The 20828-nt window shown below is 40.3% G+C and overlaps 1 protein-coding gene across 5 annotated transcripts in view; it reads right to left on the bottom strand.

The window, feature by feature from the left end:
* The window catches only part of arhgap32b (Rho GTPase activating protein 32b), a 95577-nt gene that overhangs the window by 18313 nt on the left and 56436 nt on the right, over positions 1 to 20828 (bottom strand). For 3 of the 5 annotated variants that reach the window (XM_046410976.1, XM_046410977.1, XM_046410980.1), the window contains 8 exons: positions 18209 to 18295; positions 14832 to 14969; positions 13859 to 13951; positions 13261 to 13383; positions 12957 to 13034; positions 11147 to 11228; positions 9522 to 9572; positions 7485 to 7559 (listed from right to left, as the gene is read on the bottom strand). In XM_046410976.1, the coding sequence (XP_046266932.1) occupies positions 7485 to 7559; positions 9522 to 9572; positions 11147 to 11228; positions 12957 to 13034; positions 13261 to 13383; positions 13859 to 13951; positions 14832 to 14969; positions 18209 to 18295 (727 nt within the window). Of the gene's footprint in view, positions 1 to 3323; positions 3635 to 7484; positions 7560 to 9521; positions 9573 to 11146; positions 11229 to 12956; positions 13035 to 13260; positions 13384 to 13858; positions 13952 to 14831; positions 14970 to 18208; positions 18296 to 20828 lie in introns of those variants that run through there. The other 2 variants (XM_046410979.1, XM_046410981.1) reach the window with 2 other exon arrangements.

Below are 20828 nucleotides of genomic sequence, written 5' to 3'. Positions count from 1 at the left end.
TGCATCTGATCACAAAATTTATAGCTCGAAGACATTTGGAGTACTCCAGTGATTTGGCTTTATATTTAAACAGAACTTATATTTAAAAAGAATGGTCAAAATTTGTGCAGCAAAAGCTGTGATGCCACGATTTTTCATACCTAGCAGAACTCAGACACTAAAAAGATCCTCCACTTCCCATTATGCATCTGAATCATGTCTTTAAGCGACGCAGACCTTGTTATGTTAAAGTCCTGAGAGCGAGCCTGCGTTATCCTTCACACGAAGACATTGTTGACAGAAAAGGTAACACAACATCAATCATATGGAAGTGGTTTGGATATCAAGACAGGCTACAAAATGTTCCGTTGGTCAGTGCCAACCAACATATTGTTTCCATCACCTGAAAAGATAACAACCCAGCAACCACACCATCATTTTAATGAGTTACAAGGCAATACTAACTTGACTGTTTAATTAAGGCAGGCAGACACATGCATTTTCTATGTTAAACTGAAGTTTAACAATTTAAACCTATGGTTTCTTCAGGTTTCAGTCAACTGGCAGCAAGTTATATATCGTGATAAATATTGTCGTTGGCCAATATGGAAAAAAATTTGATTGTGATAGCATTTTCTGTCATATTGTTCAGTCCTTTAAGTAAGTTTATTTATACAACAACTTTCAAAAGCAAAACTTCATAAAGTGCAATAGAAGACAAAAAGCAAAGAAGAGACACAATAACAGACTAAGCAAACCTAAAACAAAACAAATCGAACAAAAGCAAATCCAAACAAGTGAGTTTTTTTTTTTTAAAGCATCCACAGTGTCCACAGATCTGAAGGCCAATGAGAGAGAGAGAGAGAGAGAACTAAAGTTTAGGAGCCACAACCTCAAAAGCACAGCCTGCATTACAGTAAAGAATGCTCTTTTAACACAGTTAGATGAGATTAAATAGTTTCCATACAGATATTTACAAAAGTCATAAAATCTGATGGTATTATTTTGACATGTGGAGGCAGGGGCAAATGTTCACAGATAGTGAAATGAGAGCCAGTTTCCCCAGCTGGCATTTGCATATGTAGCAGATAAAATCCAGATAAGACAAAGCTAAACACAGGGCAGGACGGTTATAACGCCTGAGGAACACAAACAGGTTTCAGTTGCAGCCCTCATATGACTATGAGAAGCCCCAGAGCCCAGAGAGAGGATATGATGAGCTGGGGGTGGGGGGGGGGGCAAGCACTGCAGCAGGAGCAATTACAGACGTAATGGCAAACATCGTGCTCTCTGTCCCCGCTCCAAACCAGAACTGGCCGCCTCATTCCATTGAGTTATCGAGAAGCTTTTCAAAGGGCACAGACTGGAGGAAAATTCTACCTTCATAGCATAACACAATACAGTTCCACACCATAGAGTCAACCAGAAGAGTCTAGCCTGAGATATTTGATACAACTACTGTGTGTGTCAGTGTTGCCTGAATACACAAGCGTCAGTAGGCGTGGCTCTCATCATAGCTCAGCCCCGCTCTTTCACCTCAGCCCCTCGAGACTCAACAGCCACGCACACCCATGTAGGCAGCTGAGTGGGAAATTCAAACTGCTGTGGTTTCAGAAGATCATCATGTGATTGGGCTTGATATTATTACATCACCCATCTCAGAAATCTACATGCTGTGAGGGTAAGGGATTTGCACAGACAGCTTTGGCCCTTCCTGGAACCGACAATCATGAGAGCCCATACTGTGTCTGAGAGTGTATGTAATTTCTTCCAACTTAACAGTAAGATGGCACTGACTAAACATGCAGACATGCTTCATGAGTTATAAGTCACAAAATCATTTCCATATATTCCTTTTTGGGGTCCCTTTAAGGAAAAAATGCATAATTCCCTGCTCAAATGTATGTGTGATTTGTTCTTTTTTTGTTTTGAACCCTCTGTGACAGTAAACTGAATATCTTTTGGTTGTGGACCAAATAAGACATTTTAGGACGTCTTCTGGGGCTTCAGGAAAAAAAGTGATTCAACATTTTTCACCATTTTCTGTCATTTTACAGATGAAATGACTAATGCATTAATCAAGAAAATAACTGAGAGATTACTTGCCAACATAAATAATCAACAGTTGCGGTTCTATACTTTAAGAACAGGACAACTTATTGAATATTATAGATATTCCCTTTCTGTTCATTGTCATTGGAAAAAAAAGGACTTTCGTCCATTGAGAGGTGACTGCCACAGAGATAATGGTTCTTATCCAACTAAAAAACAAGGTCATCACAGCGGGAGACACTGCATTAACACACTGTAAGCACCTCCCGTTGGTGTGTGGATAGCCGTTAAACAACAGAGCAGCGTCTGCTTCTTTAAAAGCAGTCATGAGTGACAGTGACCTCTGTTTGGACATGAGAGCCAAAGTGTGTGCTGACAGTAGGAGCAAAATGACTTTTTGTTCCATCTCTCAATGCACCACTGAACATGACTCCAGCAGAGGAGCGATGTCCACTGAGCAATTAGGCTGAAACGTACATAAAATTAGAGTAATAGTATGACAATAACTAAAGATCAACAAATATCAGCCTCACTACTAAAAACCAAAACAATTTCAAACCACTGAGTTGCAAATGGCTGTGACACCCACAAAGACTTAAAAAAAAAAAATAATTCATTAATAAAAATAAATAAATTCAATAACCAAAACAAAAACAATAAGTGACTTTTCAAAACAAATCTTAGTTGAGTTTACAGGAAGGCTGACCGTCTTGGACCTGACTGAGCAGGTCCGAAGTGACTCAGCTTTGGCGCTGATGTGACGGCTGCTTTTTGACACATTTGGAACGTTATGTTCAGATGCTTAACAGCAATTTGTATGTAGAAGAAATTATATATTCAAACGTTTAACTTTACTTTGACTTAACGTTTAAGTTTTACCAAAACTGCGTTTAATCAGTCCAACCTTTCCTTCGTTAATTCGTTTTTGGCCTTTGGTTATTAACATTTGAGTGAATTTATAAATATTCTAACAGATGTGGGAAGAAGCAAATGTTATTCAGAAGTCAATGAAAACACGCATTCATTGACTTATGATGAGGGAGAAAACGGAAAAACAGGGAGTTTTGTGAGGAAGAAGCAATATTTTCCACACTTCTTTAAGGCGGCCTAGGAAACTTCTCCCATTCAAAGTGTGGCCGTATCTTCAGCAAAAACACGATGTATGTAGCATACGGTTAACAGTTAACGGTGTCCGAATACGGTAGCTTATACATTAGCCTGTCATATCCATGAGGTGAAGCTGTAGCTAATATAGCATTTAAGCCGACACAATTCAAACGGGCTTGTCTTACCTTTACTCCATAACACTGGACTTGCCTTGCGGCTTTATAACAGCATTTCAATTAAAAAAAAAAGTCCAAAGTCCTATCTTTTTCTTTATTTTCTCGCTGACCGTAGCCTACAGCTGAACAATACAGTAACGTAACTTCAGTTAAAAGTTGTAAAACCTGCGAGCTGTCATTAACCAATTGAGAAAGATAACTTAAAGTTGAAAGTTTAGACAAAACGAGCAGAGCACCGCCGCAGACTGTTCTCTTTACCCTGTCAGCGAGTGCCCTCACACTGCTCCGCTTCTACGTATTGGTTTACAATGGTGCCTTTAAGTGCACACGGAAATATGGAAATTACCGCTTGTTATTCCGGTCTATCAAAGCTGAGTTTTATTGAAGCCAATCTTGTATATCAGCAAGACAGTAAGCCTTTCAGTTGATATATTAAAGGAAAAACCTGATGCCTTGCCTGCAGTCTGTGCTTTTCAATTTCTGAAAACACCAAAATTATAGAAGGAGCAAAGAGCTCCTTCTGTAAATGAAAATGCTGTAAAGCCTTGTGTTTTGGTGCTAATGTCCCAATATGATTATGAAATGTGTTGCAGAAAAAAAAATAAAATAAAATGAACAGCCATGTAAGGCCAAACAGTTTGGGTTTGCTTTGAGCTGGAGTGTTACAAGAGGACTCAATGTACACTAAGGACGTTACTGATCATTTTTGTTTGCAGCCTAAACATCCCTATTAGTCATCTGTTGCTAACACAGGGCTCATGTTCGCCTACTACTGCCCCTCCAGACATATTTGTATTGCTGACTTGCACGTGTGCTCGATCAAAGTATTTCCGACAGCATTTTAAGGCAGCATGAGAGTCAGGCAGCCAAGACCAGGAGGTGGTTTACACAGTGGAAAACACTACACTGCTTCTAACAAGCAGCATCCCTGCTTGATTCAGCGTTAAAACGCTTCAAATCCATCAGAAATCCTTAATTACACATTTACATGAAGTGTTTCATATAAGTATGAATATATGAATCATCTCATAATCGTCGGGCTGTACACACAGTTCACATAAAATTGTTATTAACCCTTCAGACTGGATGAGGTTGAGTTGAGACACTATGCTGATACACAGTTACTATTAGAGTGGGAGTAGTTTCAAAAATGACTTCCTGTTATTATTATTTTCTTCCCCCTGACCTAATCCTCCCTTGAATGCTGCCAGGTTTATAGGTTCAATGTCTGCTCAGACTAACAAAATCATACACTTTCAAAAACTCATCAGGCTCCAGCTGGTCTGGTGTCAGGTGGAAGGAGAGACTCTCAAACTCTGGAAACACTGCTGACCGACTGTCAGCTGACAGTCCACAATCGTCAGACTGGTTCAGGTCATATACGATGGTCTTGACTTTAAATCAGATCTCCCCTCTGAGGGGCCCCTTAGCCCCCTGGAAGCACTATCTAATTAATTCCCTAACTAGCTTAGTTCCTAAGGAGACACGTTGAGTCAAAATAAAGTCAGACTAATTTGTTGTTGGTCCAGAATCACGAGACTGCAGTCAGATTTTTCCACTGCATGTGTTCACTTTAACTTGACATGTATTGAACAAGTTACACAAACATTTCTTTGGCCTGATCCTCACATTTCTTTTTTGCATATCGGGGCTGACATTTTCCATCTTCACCGGTGGACACCAAGTACATTTATTGAGGTACGCCAAATACAGTTGTAAAATACTTGTAATTTCAAGTATTCCGCTTTATATTTTTATTTCACCACATTTCTGAGGAAAATATTCCATTTTTTACTCCACTAAACTTTGACATTTATGTTTTTTCTCTTACATCGCTCAGCACTTATTCACCACACTGGGGGAATCTGCTGAGACAGTCAAACTACGTTCAACAACTGTGTCCCCTGTGCAGCAGAGACTGTAGTCATACTGGTGAGATGGAAACTTCTGAAAGTACAGAGGGAATTCTGTAACCATTTTCCAATGATGGCAAGGGGCTGAATAAACAACATATAGTGAGTTTGGTTGTATAGTGAGGCAGCAGGTGGAGTTTGTCTTCAGGACTGAAGACTATTAGCAATGTGTTTTAAAAAAACAGGAGTCACCTGTACAGGTAGAAGAGAGCTCTTGCTCTGCTGTCATATAAAATGTAACAAGATGAGGGCTTTGTGCTAGTTTCAGTGTCATACGGCTTCTATTTTGCATGGATCTGAACGTAGCATTTAGCTCCTGGCTTGTGGAAAGAATGAGGAAGTGTATTTTGCAGTTGCATGCCAAGTTCAACGTACAGGAGCAGATCAGCATGCTGTCTGAGACATTAACTTCTCTATAAATCTCAATTCCCACCTGCTGGTTGAATGTCTGCAAGCTTTGAAGTTTTGCAAGCACACAGTACATAATAATAGATTTTAGTAATGACAGCAATACAACAGATCACAGTAATGATGCAATACAAAACTGCCATTAGCAGACATCCAGTGAAGGGAGCAAAGGTCTTTGTGCTTTACACATTCACTTGGTTTACATCAGTAAAGTTGTTAGCATGTTATCACAAACAGCCTCCCCTGAACAATGGTGATCCACATTCTCTTACTGAAGCTACAGAGCAACACGTTACACAAGGGACCTCGAATACTTTCACAGCTCAGAAGCGGAGCACCAGGAAATGATCTGAAATCCTCGGGAACGGGAGGACAAATCTTACTCTGTCTCACACATTCTCTCCTTCACTTAGCCAGCTGTCTTGGCTCATGTATGCTCACAGCTGCCCGAATCACTGGTCCCCAGACATGACGAAGGCCTGCACTGAGGAGGGGAACAGAAGAGGCTCTACATCTGGGTCAGTAACTGGTGGGTCTATTGGACTATCAGGGGAGGAAAGACGTCTGACTGTCATTTATTATTATTCCAAAGCTCACAACTCTTTGTTTTCAAATTGATGTAAACAAAAGAGTCTATTTATATAATGAAGTCAGTACTCAGATCCCACTGGAACAAACACAAGCACATGGACCAAAAGACTAACAACTCCTAATGGCTTCTACCGTCTGTATTTTAACTGGAGCAGTGCAACATGTGGACAAGTTCCATGGTTTTACTGGGAAACAGCAAAGGTTAGTGGCGAGCAGAGTGGATATTTTTCCAGTCCTCCCTGCAGGAATGTGCTCTTTCAGTCACCATGGAGAGGGAGACAGAGATTCTTACTGTTGCAGGACAAAGCTTAACGCTCAGTGGATGGTTTTACAGGCCCCCTCATTGTAAAAGGATTAAATAAATCAAGGCTGGTCGAGACCTAGCACCACGGCACCCCTGCCGCGGCCTTTCAGCCTCGACCAAACAGACACACACAAACACAGCTGGCCCCCGTCCAGACACAGGGTACATTCAGCAGCTTTGAGAAATGCTGTAGTAACCTGCCCCCCCCCAGCCCCAAGTTATTTGCATACACCTTGAGCAGCGACAACACAAAAGAGAAGGGATGAGATTGTTCTCTTTTGAGAGTGAGGTTTAAAAAGTGGCATCACATTTGAACACCATCTAATCTATTGTATTTTTTTTTTCTTTTACAGATGGATGCCATGCAAAATAGACTCAAGAACATTTATTCAGACAAAACCTGAAACATATTCAGAATTCAGGAGTATGACGACAACAATCTTGCAATACAGAAGGAATCTCCGGTTCTTTAAGTAACAGGCTTAAAGGGAAACACAACCAGTATGTGCTTCACACAGACCTTTTCTTAAATAAGCTCATAGCGATTCCAACGGAACAAATAAACACACACACGCACACACACAAAAGACCTATTTCCACAACTGTACTCTACATGCTCTACTATTACTGCACAACCAGATGTGGCTAAAGACTTAATGGTCCGCCCACAGAGTGTAGAGGTAATGCGGATAAGTATGTTAAAGGTCAGAGACAGGACAGTTAATTACCTTGTGAAAGGTCCTCCACTTGGAATGAAACACTCAAAAATACACAAGCTTTTCCTGTGCGAATAGTGAACTTCTAACCACAGTTATATTCCTAGTTTTAATCTACTGTTATCAGGTATACAGACTAGTCATATTTGAGACACAAAGTGCAAACACTCGAGCCTGTGGAGTTAGTTTTTGGTTAGGAGGGGGTGGCAGTGCAGCACACTGAAGGATTTTTGTCTACCTGAACTTAGGCTGTAGTGGTTTAGCGGGTCGGCCACCCATGCACTGTCCTGTATTACACTCTCCATCTCCAAGTCTGCATGCAGCCCGATGGACAGATGGACCAATAGACAGATAGATGAATGGATGGATGATGGAGGCATGAGAGAATCAGCAGAGGGAGAGAAGCACTTCAAGTTAGAGAACAAAGCAACTGTGTACTTTGGGATTGTCAGGTCAGCAGCTTTGCATAAAAATAATACTGAAAGGGTTTCATCCTGACACTACAATAATGTACTGTAATTTACTTTAAGACAGCGAACAGATTAAAAAATGTCTGCAATAACGTACACTCAATAACTCACAAAATAAACTGTGTTCAACAATATAAAATGTTTGCTTACATGAGAACATAAAGGGACAGTACAACCCAAAATCAAAAAGACATATTTCACCTCATAGTTGCAGTTCTGTGTATCCAGCTACACTGTTTTGGTGTGCGTTGCTGAGTTTTGGAGATATCAGCAGTAAAGATGTCTGCCTTCTCAAAGCACCAACAAGATTCATTGTGAAAATCCCAACAGCAATGTCTCTTTCCAGAAATCATGAACCAGTTACTCAAGGTAATCCACAGACCTTGTCGTGAGCAGTTTCATGTAGGAACTGTTTTCTTCCTGTACGGTCGCACAGAAGGAAGCAGGCATCCAGTCATGACGAGCTAATGTTAGAGATCAGTGGAGGAGAGTGCCTTCGATGTCCGGCACTAGCATGAACCGCTCGTTCACGAGTAGACGCGTAGCACGGTTCCTACATGTAACTCCTCACAACAAAGTCTGTGGATTATCTTGAGCATCTGGGTCATGATTTCAGCTGTCGACTTTTTCACATTTATTTATTTCTTTTATTTTTGCTGCGTTGAGCAACACAAGCACAGTGCAATCTAGTTCCAGGCTTAACAGAAGACAGAAATCTCTGCAGTCAATATCCAAAACTTGGCTATTCACACCAAAACAGTCCAGATGGATACATACAGATAACTACAAGTAACAGTTAAAATATGTATTTTTGACTTTGGGGTGAAGGGGTCCCTTTACGACAGCGTTAAAGTTATAATCCTTAAGATTCTGAGGAAACCAAAGCACTTTTTGAAACCATTTACTGCCTGTATCTTTCAGAAAGAGCCACGCAGTGTATTTGCGTTCTGTAATTGGCATTTTATATAGCAGATGGTGGGGTCTGCCACTGCCAAATAGCATTCATACTGATACATTACACGACAATGCAATCCAGTGTTTCTGTTTGTAATTTGATCTGCCTGTTTACTGTTGACTCTTCTAACACCGTGTCAGGCCTTTTAAATTGCAGCTAATGCTAATACAACATTTCCTATTGCCACTGCTGCTTTACATTAAAAGCAGCTTCAATAAAAAGTAACTGCTGAAACACGTGGTGGCAGTAAATTCAATCTATTTTTCACAGAGAATAGCAATGACCACAATCGTTCCAATAAAACAATGCAATGGTCATTTTTAGCATTTTTGGATCACTTTATAAGATTTCAGAGAGTTATGAAATAGGACAGAAAAACCACAGTGAGCTGTTAGGTGAAGACTTGCAGGCGACAGGCTGCACACCTCCAACTCTACAACAAGTTAACCAACTCCTGTATTTGTGTCCTCCTGTTGTGTGGAAAACTACACAATGACATCACATGGCGGCTGACAGCATGATGGAAAATGGCCAATTACTGACCCTACTGCTTTGTTAAAACAATGCATGTTTGTGTGGCTGTGCTGTAAACACCACTTCCTCATTTGTTGTTTCTAACGAATTGCCACCCCCAGAATTCTGGGACCTGTGCTATTAAACTGCACTTGCTGTTACTATAAGTAAACACTGGTATTGTTAAATCAACCAGGACTGAAATCTTAAGGGTTATAACTTTAACTCCATCCAGACTCTGAGGAACAAAGTCCAAATTTGCAAATGCATGTTTTGTGTGAGCGGGTGTAGGTGGAGTGAGTGGACAGGTGGGTGAAGTACGTATACCAACACGCACAGGGAGGGAAGAGACTCCAAGAAGCAGGCTGCAGGCCAGAGCAGGGGGAGGCTGAGGCAGAGGAGTCACAGTCAAATGCAACAGATCAAGACACATGCTAATACTACTGTGAGACAACAACAGTATTCATGTTGCATCGCAATGGAGAATAAGCAGTGCAGTTTTGACATGTAAACAGGCAGCGTAAACACTTTAACAGTCGGTTATTTCTTCTGCCACGGATAATGAACTTCATCCAGGATCTGCTCATTTCATGTCATGTTAATATTAATGACAACAGTGCATCTGCAGGTTCAAGAAAACCAAATATTAGACTTTGGTTGTTACTGTGTAGAACATAAGTCAAATGAACAACATATATCTGAATGAACACGGCTTAAGAATACTGCTAATCAATGCTACACAAAAATTACAGATCGAAGAGAAAAAAAAACTCTTAACTGTATCTAGGATAACCAAATAATATATTTGATGTGCAGATACTCTGTAAAGAGAAAAATGAGCAAATGAAATTTAAGGACACATGCAAAAACAAAAAAACAAAACAAAAAAGCAACAAGCACCAGAACATTTCTCAAAAGCAAGGCAGTGGGCAGGCAGATTCAGTTAGGCTGTGAGTGCACTGCAATTCCTGACTCTACACTGCAGTCACACAGTCTGAAAGGCTCAAAACTTAGGTCAGAAACTGAAACAGCACATCAGACAACATGGGCGTCCCAACACGCTGAGCCTATAATGACAAAAACCCATAATTGTGAATCTTGAGGGGCTGGTGAACTTTTTTTTTCTTCTTTTTTTTGCTGTCTCATCACTTAAAGCAGACCCTGGAGTCTTTTAGATGGTTAGGATCCCTGACTCCACAGCCGCGCAGTCGTGACAGCAAGTCATATTGGTTGAATCAGCCTTTGGCTTTTAGAGGATGTGACGTGGATTCGTACAAGATGCTGACGTTTGATCAAAAGGGCTTGGTCGCAGCTGAATGACATGAGCTGGTATTTTCGTTGGGTGTTGCAGTGTGTGAAGAAGCGAGTTCAAGTTTAGCTCACGTCTGTATGGCAGCTGCCAAGTGTTGTTAATTGTTCTCTTTGATTGCAAGAGGATTTCGGTTACACACTTGGGTCTGACACTTTGAGGAGTGAGCTGAAGAGCTTATCTGTTTGCTCTGGACAGCAGTAGATTGGCACAGTTATTTGCATTGTATTTGCATAGAGTTGAGTCAATATAACATAATTAGGATGCTATTTCAGGCAATGACATGTCAGAATTATGGGTTTCCATTTACAGTAACGTGCTCACAAATTTCTATTACATTTATACCGATGATCATGTCTGGCAATTCAGTTGTTTCAAAAAAGGCAAAGACCTCCAACAAAGGTCTGTATATTCAATTTCATTTTCAGGTTAGGCAACATTTATACCTCCACTGCATTTCACTCATTCAGAAACGTGAAATAGTGTGTGTAAAGACACTGTACTGGAAATCCACTACAGAGCTTCTTATTTAAATATTTTGGGCAAGGTGCTACACACACACAGACACACACATATTAACTGCTGTCAGTGGTTACTTCCTTCCAACAGATTTTCTGTGAATGGTTTAAGACGAGGAGGAGGAGGAGGAGTACCTGGTTTTGGCACCGTGTTGGTCATCGACTGGGGCACTTTATCATTTATGAGTTCCACACACTCGCTGGGAAAGAAGCCAACCTGGAGATAGCAGAGGAGGGAGACAGGCAGCGTGAGGTGGAAGGAAGTGCAATTAGATTTAGATAATAAAATGAAGACTAAGAGAGAGACAACACAGTATTCACACTGAGGTGTGGCTGTCACATTAATCATATGATTTTGGTATTAGAAACACGGTACCTACGACAGTATTGGGACTTGTTTCGAACATGTATCGATCAGGCGCTATAGAGTTGACCGTTTCACACATAATTCTGTGCACATGCCATTCTTGTGTATAGCACCTTGGAACAGCTTTGTTTTTTCTTTTCAAAAGCAATATAAAAATAAGGCTTTACCGTGTGCACGTCTCACTGACTCACTACCCCCTAATGGGTTCAGGGGGTACTGCAGGTGTGTTTGCGTGTGGGGCTGAGTGTGTTTAAAAAAAGCAGCAAAATTTCCAGGCTGCAGGCAATCATGGGTCAACATCTGTCAGTAGGCCCCTCTATGTTGAAGCCATGTAACCCAGAGGAGGGCAGTGGTCCACGGCCACTGACAACTTGTCTGACATATAGTTGAACTGACGAGCAAGTCCCTGCTGGCTGCCACCCAGCTAGTGAGTCTGACTGGCAGGACTAGTTCTTGTAGGAGGAGAGCCAAAACAAACATGAGGAGAGATGGCAGTGGGTCAGACAAGGTTCAGTCAGACTTGAGCATCAAAACCTGGATTGTCGCAGCACTGACAAATATTCTGACCGAAACTAACTTCCAAACCACAGGTTGAAAGGATTTCATTATGAGATCATTGGACCACAATAAAGCTTTTACATAGCTTTAATTTTCTTCCCTTTTGCTTTGTGCCTCAGTACAGACAGGGACAAATTTACTCAGAGAATGCAAGGCAAACGTGAGCTGTAGCTTTTTCTAAATTCGTAGCTATATTCTACAGCTCCTGGGACAACCTTCTGATGTATTTTGTGAAGGGAGGAGGGCTCAACAGGTACAGGAAAAGAAATGATAACGTAGTGACCTTGAATCCAAAACATTTACACCCACACACACACACATACAGTATACAGAGTCAGCCAAAATAATGTATACACACATCAGGAAAAGAAAAACATGCATAAATATTTAAGATATTTAAGTCACAGAGCAAAACAGCACTGGATCATTCAGTGAAAAATTTGAACATGGCTCAACCCCTGCTAGGACATCATCTAGCAAGGCGTCACAGTAATCAATCACATACGTTCAAGTGCCCATTCCTGGTAGCTTACTTTGTAATGTGAGCAATGTATTTCTACTGTATACCTCACGATCGTTGGGACAAAAGACAAAACAGTTCCCGCTGTGGAAAATTCCCAGGGTTATAAAATCTTCAGTGTATGATAAGTCTTCAAACACATTAATCAGTTCCTCTAACTTCCTGGGTTGTGTTTTATTGTCTCATTGGCAGAGTAAACAACTCACCATGCAGCCACCTGCACTGTTGCAACACAGTGTCTTAAGACACTGCACGAGTTTCAATGTGTTATAGGATTGTACTGAAGCACTGCAGGGGGAGGCACACACTGATCTGCTCAAAAGCGACACATAAAAGAGGATCTCGATCTTGCTTTGTCTTTCAACAAACTGAGTATTTGAAATCTGCTTTGCAAAGCAACAATCTCTCCTTGTCCTTGAAATACCTCAGGAAGAAATCTGATCAAAGGTTTACAGGACGTTTTTACAGGAGACATGTTTTGTGCGTGTCCTTGAGTGTACCTGAAAGCCATGCTTGCCCCTCCACCATGTGGTGTCTTCTTTGGGAGGCATGTCAATCACCGACACAATGTCACCAACCTACACAGGGCAAAAGAAGGATGAAAGAGAGAACATGTCTCTGTACTTCTTGTCCATGGAGGACATCAGTGACTGGAGCCTCACCAAATGAATTATATGGTGAGGCTTGAACTCTCAATTCTAAGAGCATAACTTCCATACAGGCTGTTTGGAGCAGTGCGATTTGCTCACAGAGAACATCTGTATTAGGAAGACAGAGAGACAGAGAGTGTCTGTGTGTTGTCACCTCAAAGGACAGCTCATCTGAGGCCTGGGCGATATAGCGCTTGATGACGTGGGCAGCAGCGATAGCTGGCACATTGATGGACGACTCTTCATGGACTAGCAGATGATTTCCCTTATTGTCGATCTGACATATACACACACGCACGCACGCACACGCACACACAAGACTTACATGTCATTTCAACAGTGGCAGCCAATGACTTATAAATAGCTATGGGAAAAAATACAGAAACACAAATTACTCCTTTTCTGCCAGCTCACTGAAGTATATCTGCTGTTGAAAGGAATAAATTACTAGCTGGAAAGGCTAGAATTACAGTATTGCTACAGTAATCCTGCAGCTCTAATCATTTATACCTAAGTAGAGGACTGTAAAGCTTCAGGTTGTTGTTTCAGTTTGCAAGGAATCTTTCCATCATTGTTTGTCTACTCCTGCAGCTTTGCTGTTTGCAATACGTCATGTGATTTCTTAGGTATTTCTCTTTGCTGCATTTAACAACTCTTTATGTAAAAAGGCTCTATGATTCACTGAAAATATTAGTTTTTTTCTGTCACAGAGTCAGTGTACTGCTAATAAACAAAGGACAGTGGGTCAGTACCTCCATCCATGTGAGGGCGGGCCCACAGTTGATCTTGTTGTCAGCGATGGCTGAGAGGCGGGAGAGGTAAGCTAACAACATCTGGGAAACAGACTAAGATAGAGGAAAAAAACACAGACCAATTAGGGCCATTACAGTTACTTTAGACAGGACTTTACTACCTGTGGTAATCAACCCCAACGCACATACATATGCATATGTATAGCAGTAACTAGCAATTATTTTTGTTAGCGATTAATTCATCTATCATTTTCTCTATTAACTTATTAGTTGTTTTGATCTGTAAAATAAACTGGCAATTACTTTAATATTTGACAAATAAGCTATTGACTAATTGTTGCAGCTCAACACACATGCATATATAAAATATAACATTAATGCAGCTGTTAGAATATTTTGTTGAGTTACAAAGGCAGATAATTCCCAGTTATGAGCGCTGCATGGTCATAAAACATGACAGTTTCAGCTCTTGGAGATGAACTCTCCTTGCCTGAACCTGCAATTACATCACTGTTCTCTGTTGAGACCTCGTGACTCCTATAGACACAGCTACTGGTCATAGCATAATAGTGTGCTGCAGGCAGCTTTGTGAAGCCATTATTCTGAAAGCACTGGCACACACAATACCCCTCAGTGATAAACTGGTTTTACCAGTTTGGTTTGATGTGTAACCTCTGCATTCCTTTCAAAGCCTCGATCGCACCAAAAAGGCTTTGCTTGGCTCAGGATACATTTCACAGGCGAATTGAAGAGGGAACAAATGGCAAAATATCAAACTGTGTATTGTTTTCTCAAGACAGAAGACATGTAGATCACGTTACTGGTGCTTTGGCTTTATCGAGATAAATGACATCTTGTTATTTTCAATAGAAACGAGGTAGAAACTGCTATATTTTGTTGTGAGTTGTAACTGTCTCTGAGCATGTAAACAATCCACAAAGTGAGTGTGTACATGCGTTTTTACAGCGTTTACCTCTGACTGATCAGTCAGACTGTCCAATCGAGGCAGCTCAGGTAGCTGGGAGAAGCGTCGGTCATAAATACAGAGGTGCAGGTGCTTGTCCAGGACACGGAAATCCTCATAACTGCGCTTCACTATCCAACTTCGACCCTTCAGAAACAAAACAAAAACAGAGGAGTGTAACCAGCAAAGAAGCAGAGAACACATTAACTGATTAACATAAAGAGCTGTAAGACAGTTTTGCTTCATTTGCTAGGCTTTCAGGTGTGAAAATGGCCTGTATTTGAAGAAGTCAAGTGTTTAAGGAAGACAAACAAAAACTGTGAAATTTGAGTGAGTAAAGCAAATAATAACTGATTCATCTGAATAAGTGACGTTTTAACTTTAGTCACCGCAAAGTATTAATTCATCTCCATCCAACATAATTGTTCCTGTTTTACAAGCAGTCTCATGCTCCCCTTGAAGTAAGATTACCTATAATGTACCCCAAGGGTCCACTCTTGGCCCACTGCTGTTTTCAATTTACATTCTTCCCTTATGTCAGGTGATACAAAGCCACTGCAATCTCCAACATTTCTAGGTGTATAACTTCTTTCCCGCCTTTAAGAGGCCACAGTCAATATTTTTATACTAAAATTAGATCATATGACAACTTAAAAAACCAAAGATGTCACTTTTAGTGACAAATCCACCAATGATCTCTGTAGAGCTGAGGGGATCAAAATGTTCAAAGGAACCAATTGTACAATGCCTGCTCAGCACTAAACAACAGACAAACATTGTCATGTCACTTTTGTTTCCCGCTGATTAAGTTAACACATGTTTTTGTTGTTTCCGGTCTGGACTAATGCAATACACTTTATGCTCCTGTTTCCTCATGTTGAGCTGCTTTACTTTTGCCTTTTTATGTTAATAAAATAATAAATTATATACTAGATATTGTTTTATGAGTCATGTTCTTAGTTGCATTTCTTTTTCATTCTTGGTTTTTTCTTTTCATTTGGAAGCAATTAATAGCCGTTAAGAAAAGGGCAATACAAAAAAAATTTTCACATGTAACCCTTAATAAAACACAACAGAGTTCTTAGTTTGTCTATAGCGTGGTCCAAAAAAAGGAATGTCAAACACTGGCACCAATTATTTTGTTGCCAGTAGTTGAACTTTGTGGGTAACTCTGTGTTGGCATAAACCCCACCAGAGCCTTTATCAACCAAACTACTGCGACATTCCAGTGTTTACCATTTTACAAGTCTCACATGGGCTTGTATACTTTGATACTGGAAATGGACAAAGGACATCAGTCTCACTCAACCCTTCCTAGTAAAATGCAGTGAACAAATGCCAGCAGTGCAAGTACAAATCAAAAGAATTTTGCCCTCAATCCACTGTGTTAAATGTAACTTTCTTTGTTTTGTTTTTTTAAGAGTTCTTCCATGGATTTGTTGTTTCGTTTTTATCCAATAAAACAGGACTCCAAACCTCAAAATCCAATGAGAGAAATTAGTGGTGGAGAAAGTAAGATTTGGCCTAGAAAGATCCGTCTGTACCAAGGCCAGGGCTTGTGCGACCAGGACTGCAGTGCACCACTCACCCCACTGAGTCAAATGCTGCTTTAAAAGTGCTGCCTGTTAGAGACAAGCAGGAAGAGTTGTGTGTGCTTGGGGAACTCTTTATGCTTTCCTGCCCCACTTTCAGATGGTGTTTCTAGTTCCCCTTATTTCTGGGTCTGTGGAACTGAACCAATCTCACTGTGCCGTGCTACTTTCTCTGCTGAGAGCTCTGAGCACAGGACTCTAGGCCAACTCGCTGCCATTTTTCCCCTTTTCAAAGTGTAGTCTGTACATTTAGCAGTTTTCCAAAGGCTGTAAGAAGTTGGAATTTCCAAGTACACAGCTGCATACTCGTGTGGCATTGCCAAGGTCGTGCAAATGGAATATGATCTGTGGAGGGAAATGCATGAAACCAGAATCAAAAATGTCACTGGAGGCAAAGCTTCTGAGCAGCTGGTGTGCATGTGTGTGTTCCACTTTCAGGCTATTTGGTTAATTAAATTTCTTGCAAAAACTTTGTGTATGATGTAGTCGTAAATAATTATGCAGTTACTTTCCTCTGACATCTGTCCTTCAAAAGGAATTTTAAAGATGACTAAGCCAACATTTTTCTACTCTGACAAGACCTTTGCAATCAAAGTAAGCAAAGGATGAACAACTATCAGTAAAGCTTCAGACACACCAACGTGTCTGGGCTGAAAAGTTGAATGCAAAAACACCACATAGACTACAGTCGACAGTCAACTAGCACATATGTTCTGCACCTGAGTGAGAGGAAATAACACCCCATACCAGCAGGTGGCGATACTCTTTGTCATTCAAAAAGGAAAACTGGAAGCCCCAGGACTGCAGATATACAAACTGTTGTTATGATAAAGCAGGATTCACCTGTCATTTTCCACCAAACAGTTTTAGTTGGTCTTCCAGTTTTCGTCATTCCAGATGGCCAATGTGAGAATATTCGTCTTTTGAAACGATCAGTGAAAAATGAGAAGAGCCTTCTCTGTATGGACTCCTGACTTTATTCACTCAAATTTCACTTCTCATGCACTGACACAGGCAGCTGACCAGCCATCTGAATGGCTTCTCTCACCGATGGGCTCAGTGATACCTTTGAAGCGTCATGCTTAACTGGACGAAATGCTGTCAACAGGGGCGGATGCTGTCAGGGCCATAAGAAGATGACCATCTTAGCAAATGAATGGAGCCCTCTATAAGGCCTCTGCCTCTGCCAATAATAAAAACTGAAATTTGACCAATACTTGACGAACTGCCCCAATAAAGCAACAGAAAGATCTAAACAGAAACCATATGTAGCTTACAGACATGAGCATAAGCGATTAAAAACAAAACAATTCAGTCAAGGTAATATAAAATATGCAGAAACATATGTACGGGACCTTGCAAAGCTCAGAGGTTGAAGAGCTGAGTCAATAAAGCCCTTCCTATCCAACATTCTCACTCAACCGTCACGGCACTGATCCACAGCTCTTGTCAATTAAGTTCCAAATTCCCACATAACTTGGATTTTTGTAAAACAGCAAGTTAGATGTTTCAAAAATATCTGAATTTGAGCCAGCTGGATATCTGAACAGGTTCTCCTGAACTGTTAGTTGTATGTTGGAAATCACCTCTGCAAATTTATTTGAGAAAAGGCAAAAGCATGGACACATCGTTACAAATGCCTGTGTGTGTGTGTCCGCAGATGAAATGGAGTCTGTGTGGGAGTTTGCATATCATAACAGTATGTAAAGTGTATGCACACTGTGAGAGTTGGGTATGTGTCTGTATTTTTGTATGACTGCACCATCAAATCCAGTGAGTCTGCTGCTGTCTTACCTGGCAGTAAATATGAACTAAGTACACCAGTTCCTTAGACTCATAGCCGTTCCGTGTCACTTCACACTGTTCATCCCCAAGGGACAACTGAAAGACACAGAGAAAAAGAGGTCTGTAACATCTGAAGAACATTTCTCATTTCAAGAAAAGAGGAAAAAAAAAGAAAAAACAGACCAAGAAAACCAATATCTTCAACTTCAAACATTTTGATAGAGCAGTTATTTCAAAATTATGGATGGACATCACTACAGTACGCACATAACCCACACAACTTTAATTTACATTCTATTCATAATCCTAAGTTTTGCCAAATATGATTCAGTCAAAAGTGTAATACAATATAGCTTTAACAATATATTGGCACAAGAAGTAAAATAAATATGAGCTGTTGTTAAATAGTGTAGGAAAAGTTACTTATAAGGACATTTCAAGGTAATATTAAGAATATTAGGTTTGTGCTTTGTAAAAACAGACTCATATGGACAGTGGTGTTAAGAAAGAAGCTGCTGATGGGTGTCTTCTCTGTCAGATTCAACCCAGATCTCAGATGTGCCATCTTTACAAGGAAAACACACCCTATAGCTGAGAATCGAACTATAACAAACTAATCTCCATTAAGCCATTATCCTGATAAATTATGATACACCACGTGGACTGATGCGTTCTCTAAGCAACAATGCCACAAAACCTGCATGCATGCCAATATATTCATTTGTTATTTTTCATGAAACCTGGGAAAATGAGAGAAATCACACAATAAACTGAACCTGTGGCATTTCAAGATGCAAATTCCCCAGAACGTCTTCCATGTACTTCTGCATACTTTCCTATAAACATCATTCCAACAAAGCTTGGAGAGGCACCTATTGTCTTCCTCCCATTCTTTTACACCTTACAGATATACAGTAATCCAAAACTGAGTAATGAAAAACATTACTCATCTCCACAATCATTGGGTCCCAGGTGGTACATAATTTAATCTCCTCAAAAGATACATTCATGTCATTTTTGTGTCAAAAACTCCTTTCTTGATGCATTTCTGGTTGCCTCAACATTTTGCAAATGGATGAACACTTTTCATTAAAGGGCAGGTTTTAATTAACCCATGAACTGCTGACCAAACAATTCCAGGGTGGTCAGGGATGGGCTTTTATTTAATGCCTTAAAAACTGTATTCTTTCACATCTGAGAAAGCACTTGCAGAGCTCTGAATGGGGCTACCATTTGGTTCTCCAGTTCAGTCCAACACAAATCACTGCTATCCTTCTTAGTTAACTTGGACACTTTAAAGGCCATATTATACATTTTTAGATTTGGAAAGTCATGTGATTTGCTCTCTTAACATGATCTGTTTGATTCATGAAGTATCTTCTTCTTAGCAATTCTTAAACTTTAATCAACTAAGGGCTTTTCCACTGTACCTGTCATAGGTTCTGCTTTGTTAAGTGGTGGCGGAAGGACTACATCCAAGTTCCAGGTACTGTCAGGGCAAATTCTCATTTCCAATGCATCAAACACACAGTTAAAAAAGCAAGTTGTGTATAGATGAGCAGCAGAAGTGAAAAAATAGGCAATACTGGGGTTATAATAATTAATATCCATCATGTGTTTTGCAGACTTGAACTGTAGGCTGTGTGCACCGTTTGAGGACTTTGTTTCTAGTAAAATTACATTCGCAGTTAAATTATATTCCCAGTAATGCCAGTCCTATCACTCCATTCTGTTGATCTCCTATAGCTTGTGGGGCCCCTCTATTAATTTACTAATATAGTGAGTTGGTATGTGTAAAAGTGAAAGAAGATGTATTTTAGGCCAAACTTTTCCTTTGCTTTCAGTCCCACAGTGAGCTGCTCACCAACTGAAATAACAATGTCTGTTCTAATACACAAAGTTGTGTTTCTCTTTAAATGATGTCTGTTCAGAATGTTCTGATGTGTAAAACATAGCGGAATATCAAGGCTGATCTGATAACCAAAACTTTACAGATTTTTAAAAATTCCTCCTATGAGAACCTCCAGGTTATGGGTCATTAAGTTCCTGTGGTAGAAAAGAGTAAATGGGCAATGCATGCCTCTCTCATATTCATATGCACAACAAAACAATGTGTATAAATAGTTTTGAGTATTACACATGTAATTTGGTGTCCTTTTTTTTCCTCCAGAGTACCACTTGGTAAACAAGTATAACCTCCAGTAGCTGAGCTTTTTCCTAGTGCACTTATAACACCACAAGATTCTATCAAGATTTAACATAGCATGTCACCTAGCCAGGTGATGTGAGTCCTTTTCACATATGTAATTAGTTCCAGGTTGAAGGAAGTCTCGATTGGAAACAATGATTATATTGTTGAAAGCGAATGAAACTCAGCCCGGCAGTATCTGCTGTTTGAGATAGATTTCTCAGCATCCACCTCTAAATGCGTCTCTCTCTGGTTCTCAGTGCTCCAGGCTTGCACATCTCAGTCCTCTCTCCATAGGTTCTAGGTTAAATATAGGCTATCAATGTTAAATCAGCATCTATTTGTTCAGACTAAACAAACCTTTTCTGCTCTCACAAGTATAAAACTGAGTCCTGCCGTGTTGATGTGTTCTGAAGGTCCACTAAAAAGATATTGTCTAAG

Source organism: Scatophagus argus, chromosome 14 (assembly GCF_020382885.2).
Source record: "Scatophagus argus isolate fScaArg1 chromosome 14, fScaArg1.pri, whole genome shotgun sequence".
NCBI classification, from domain to species: domain Eukaryota; kingdom Metazoa; phylum Chordata; class Actinopteri; family Scatophagidae; genus Scatophagus; species Scatophagus argus.
The sequence above is the reverse complement of the archived record's forward strand: the minus strand, read 5'-3'. Positions and strand labels throughout refer to the sequence as shown.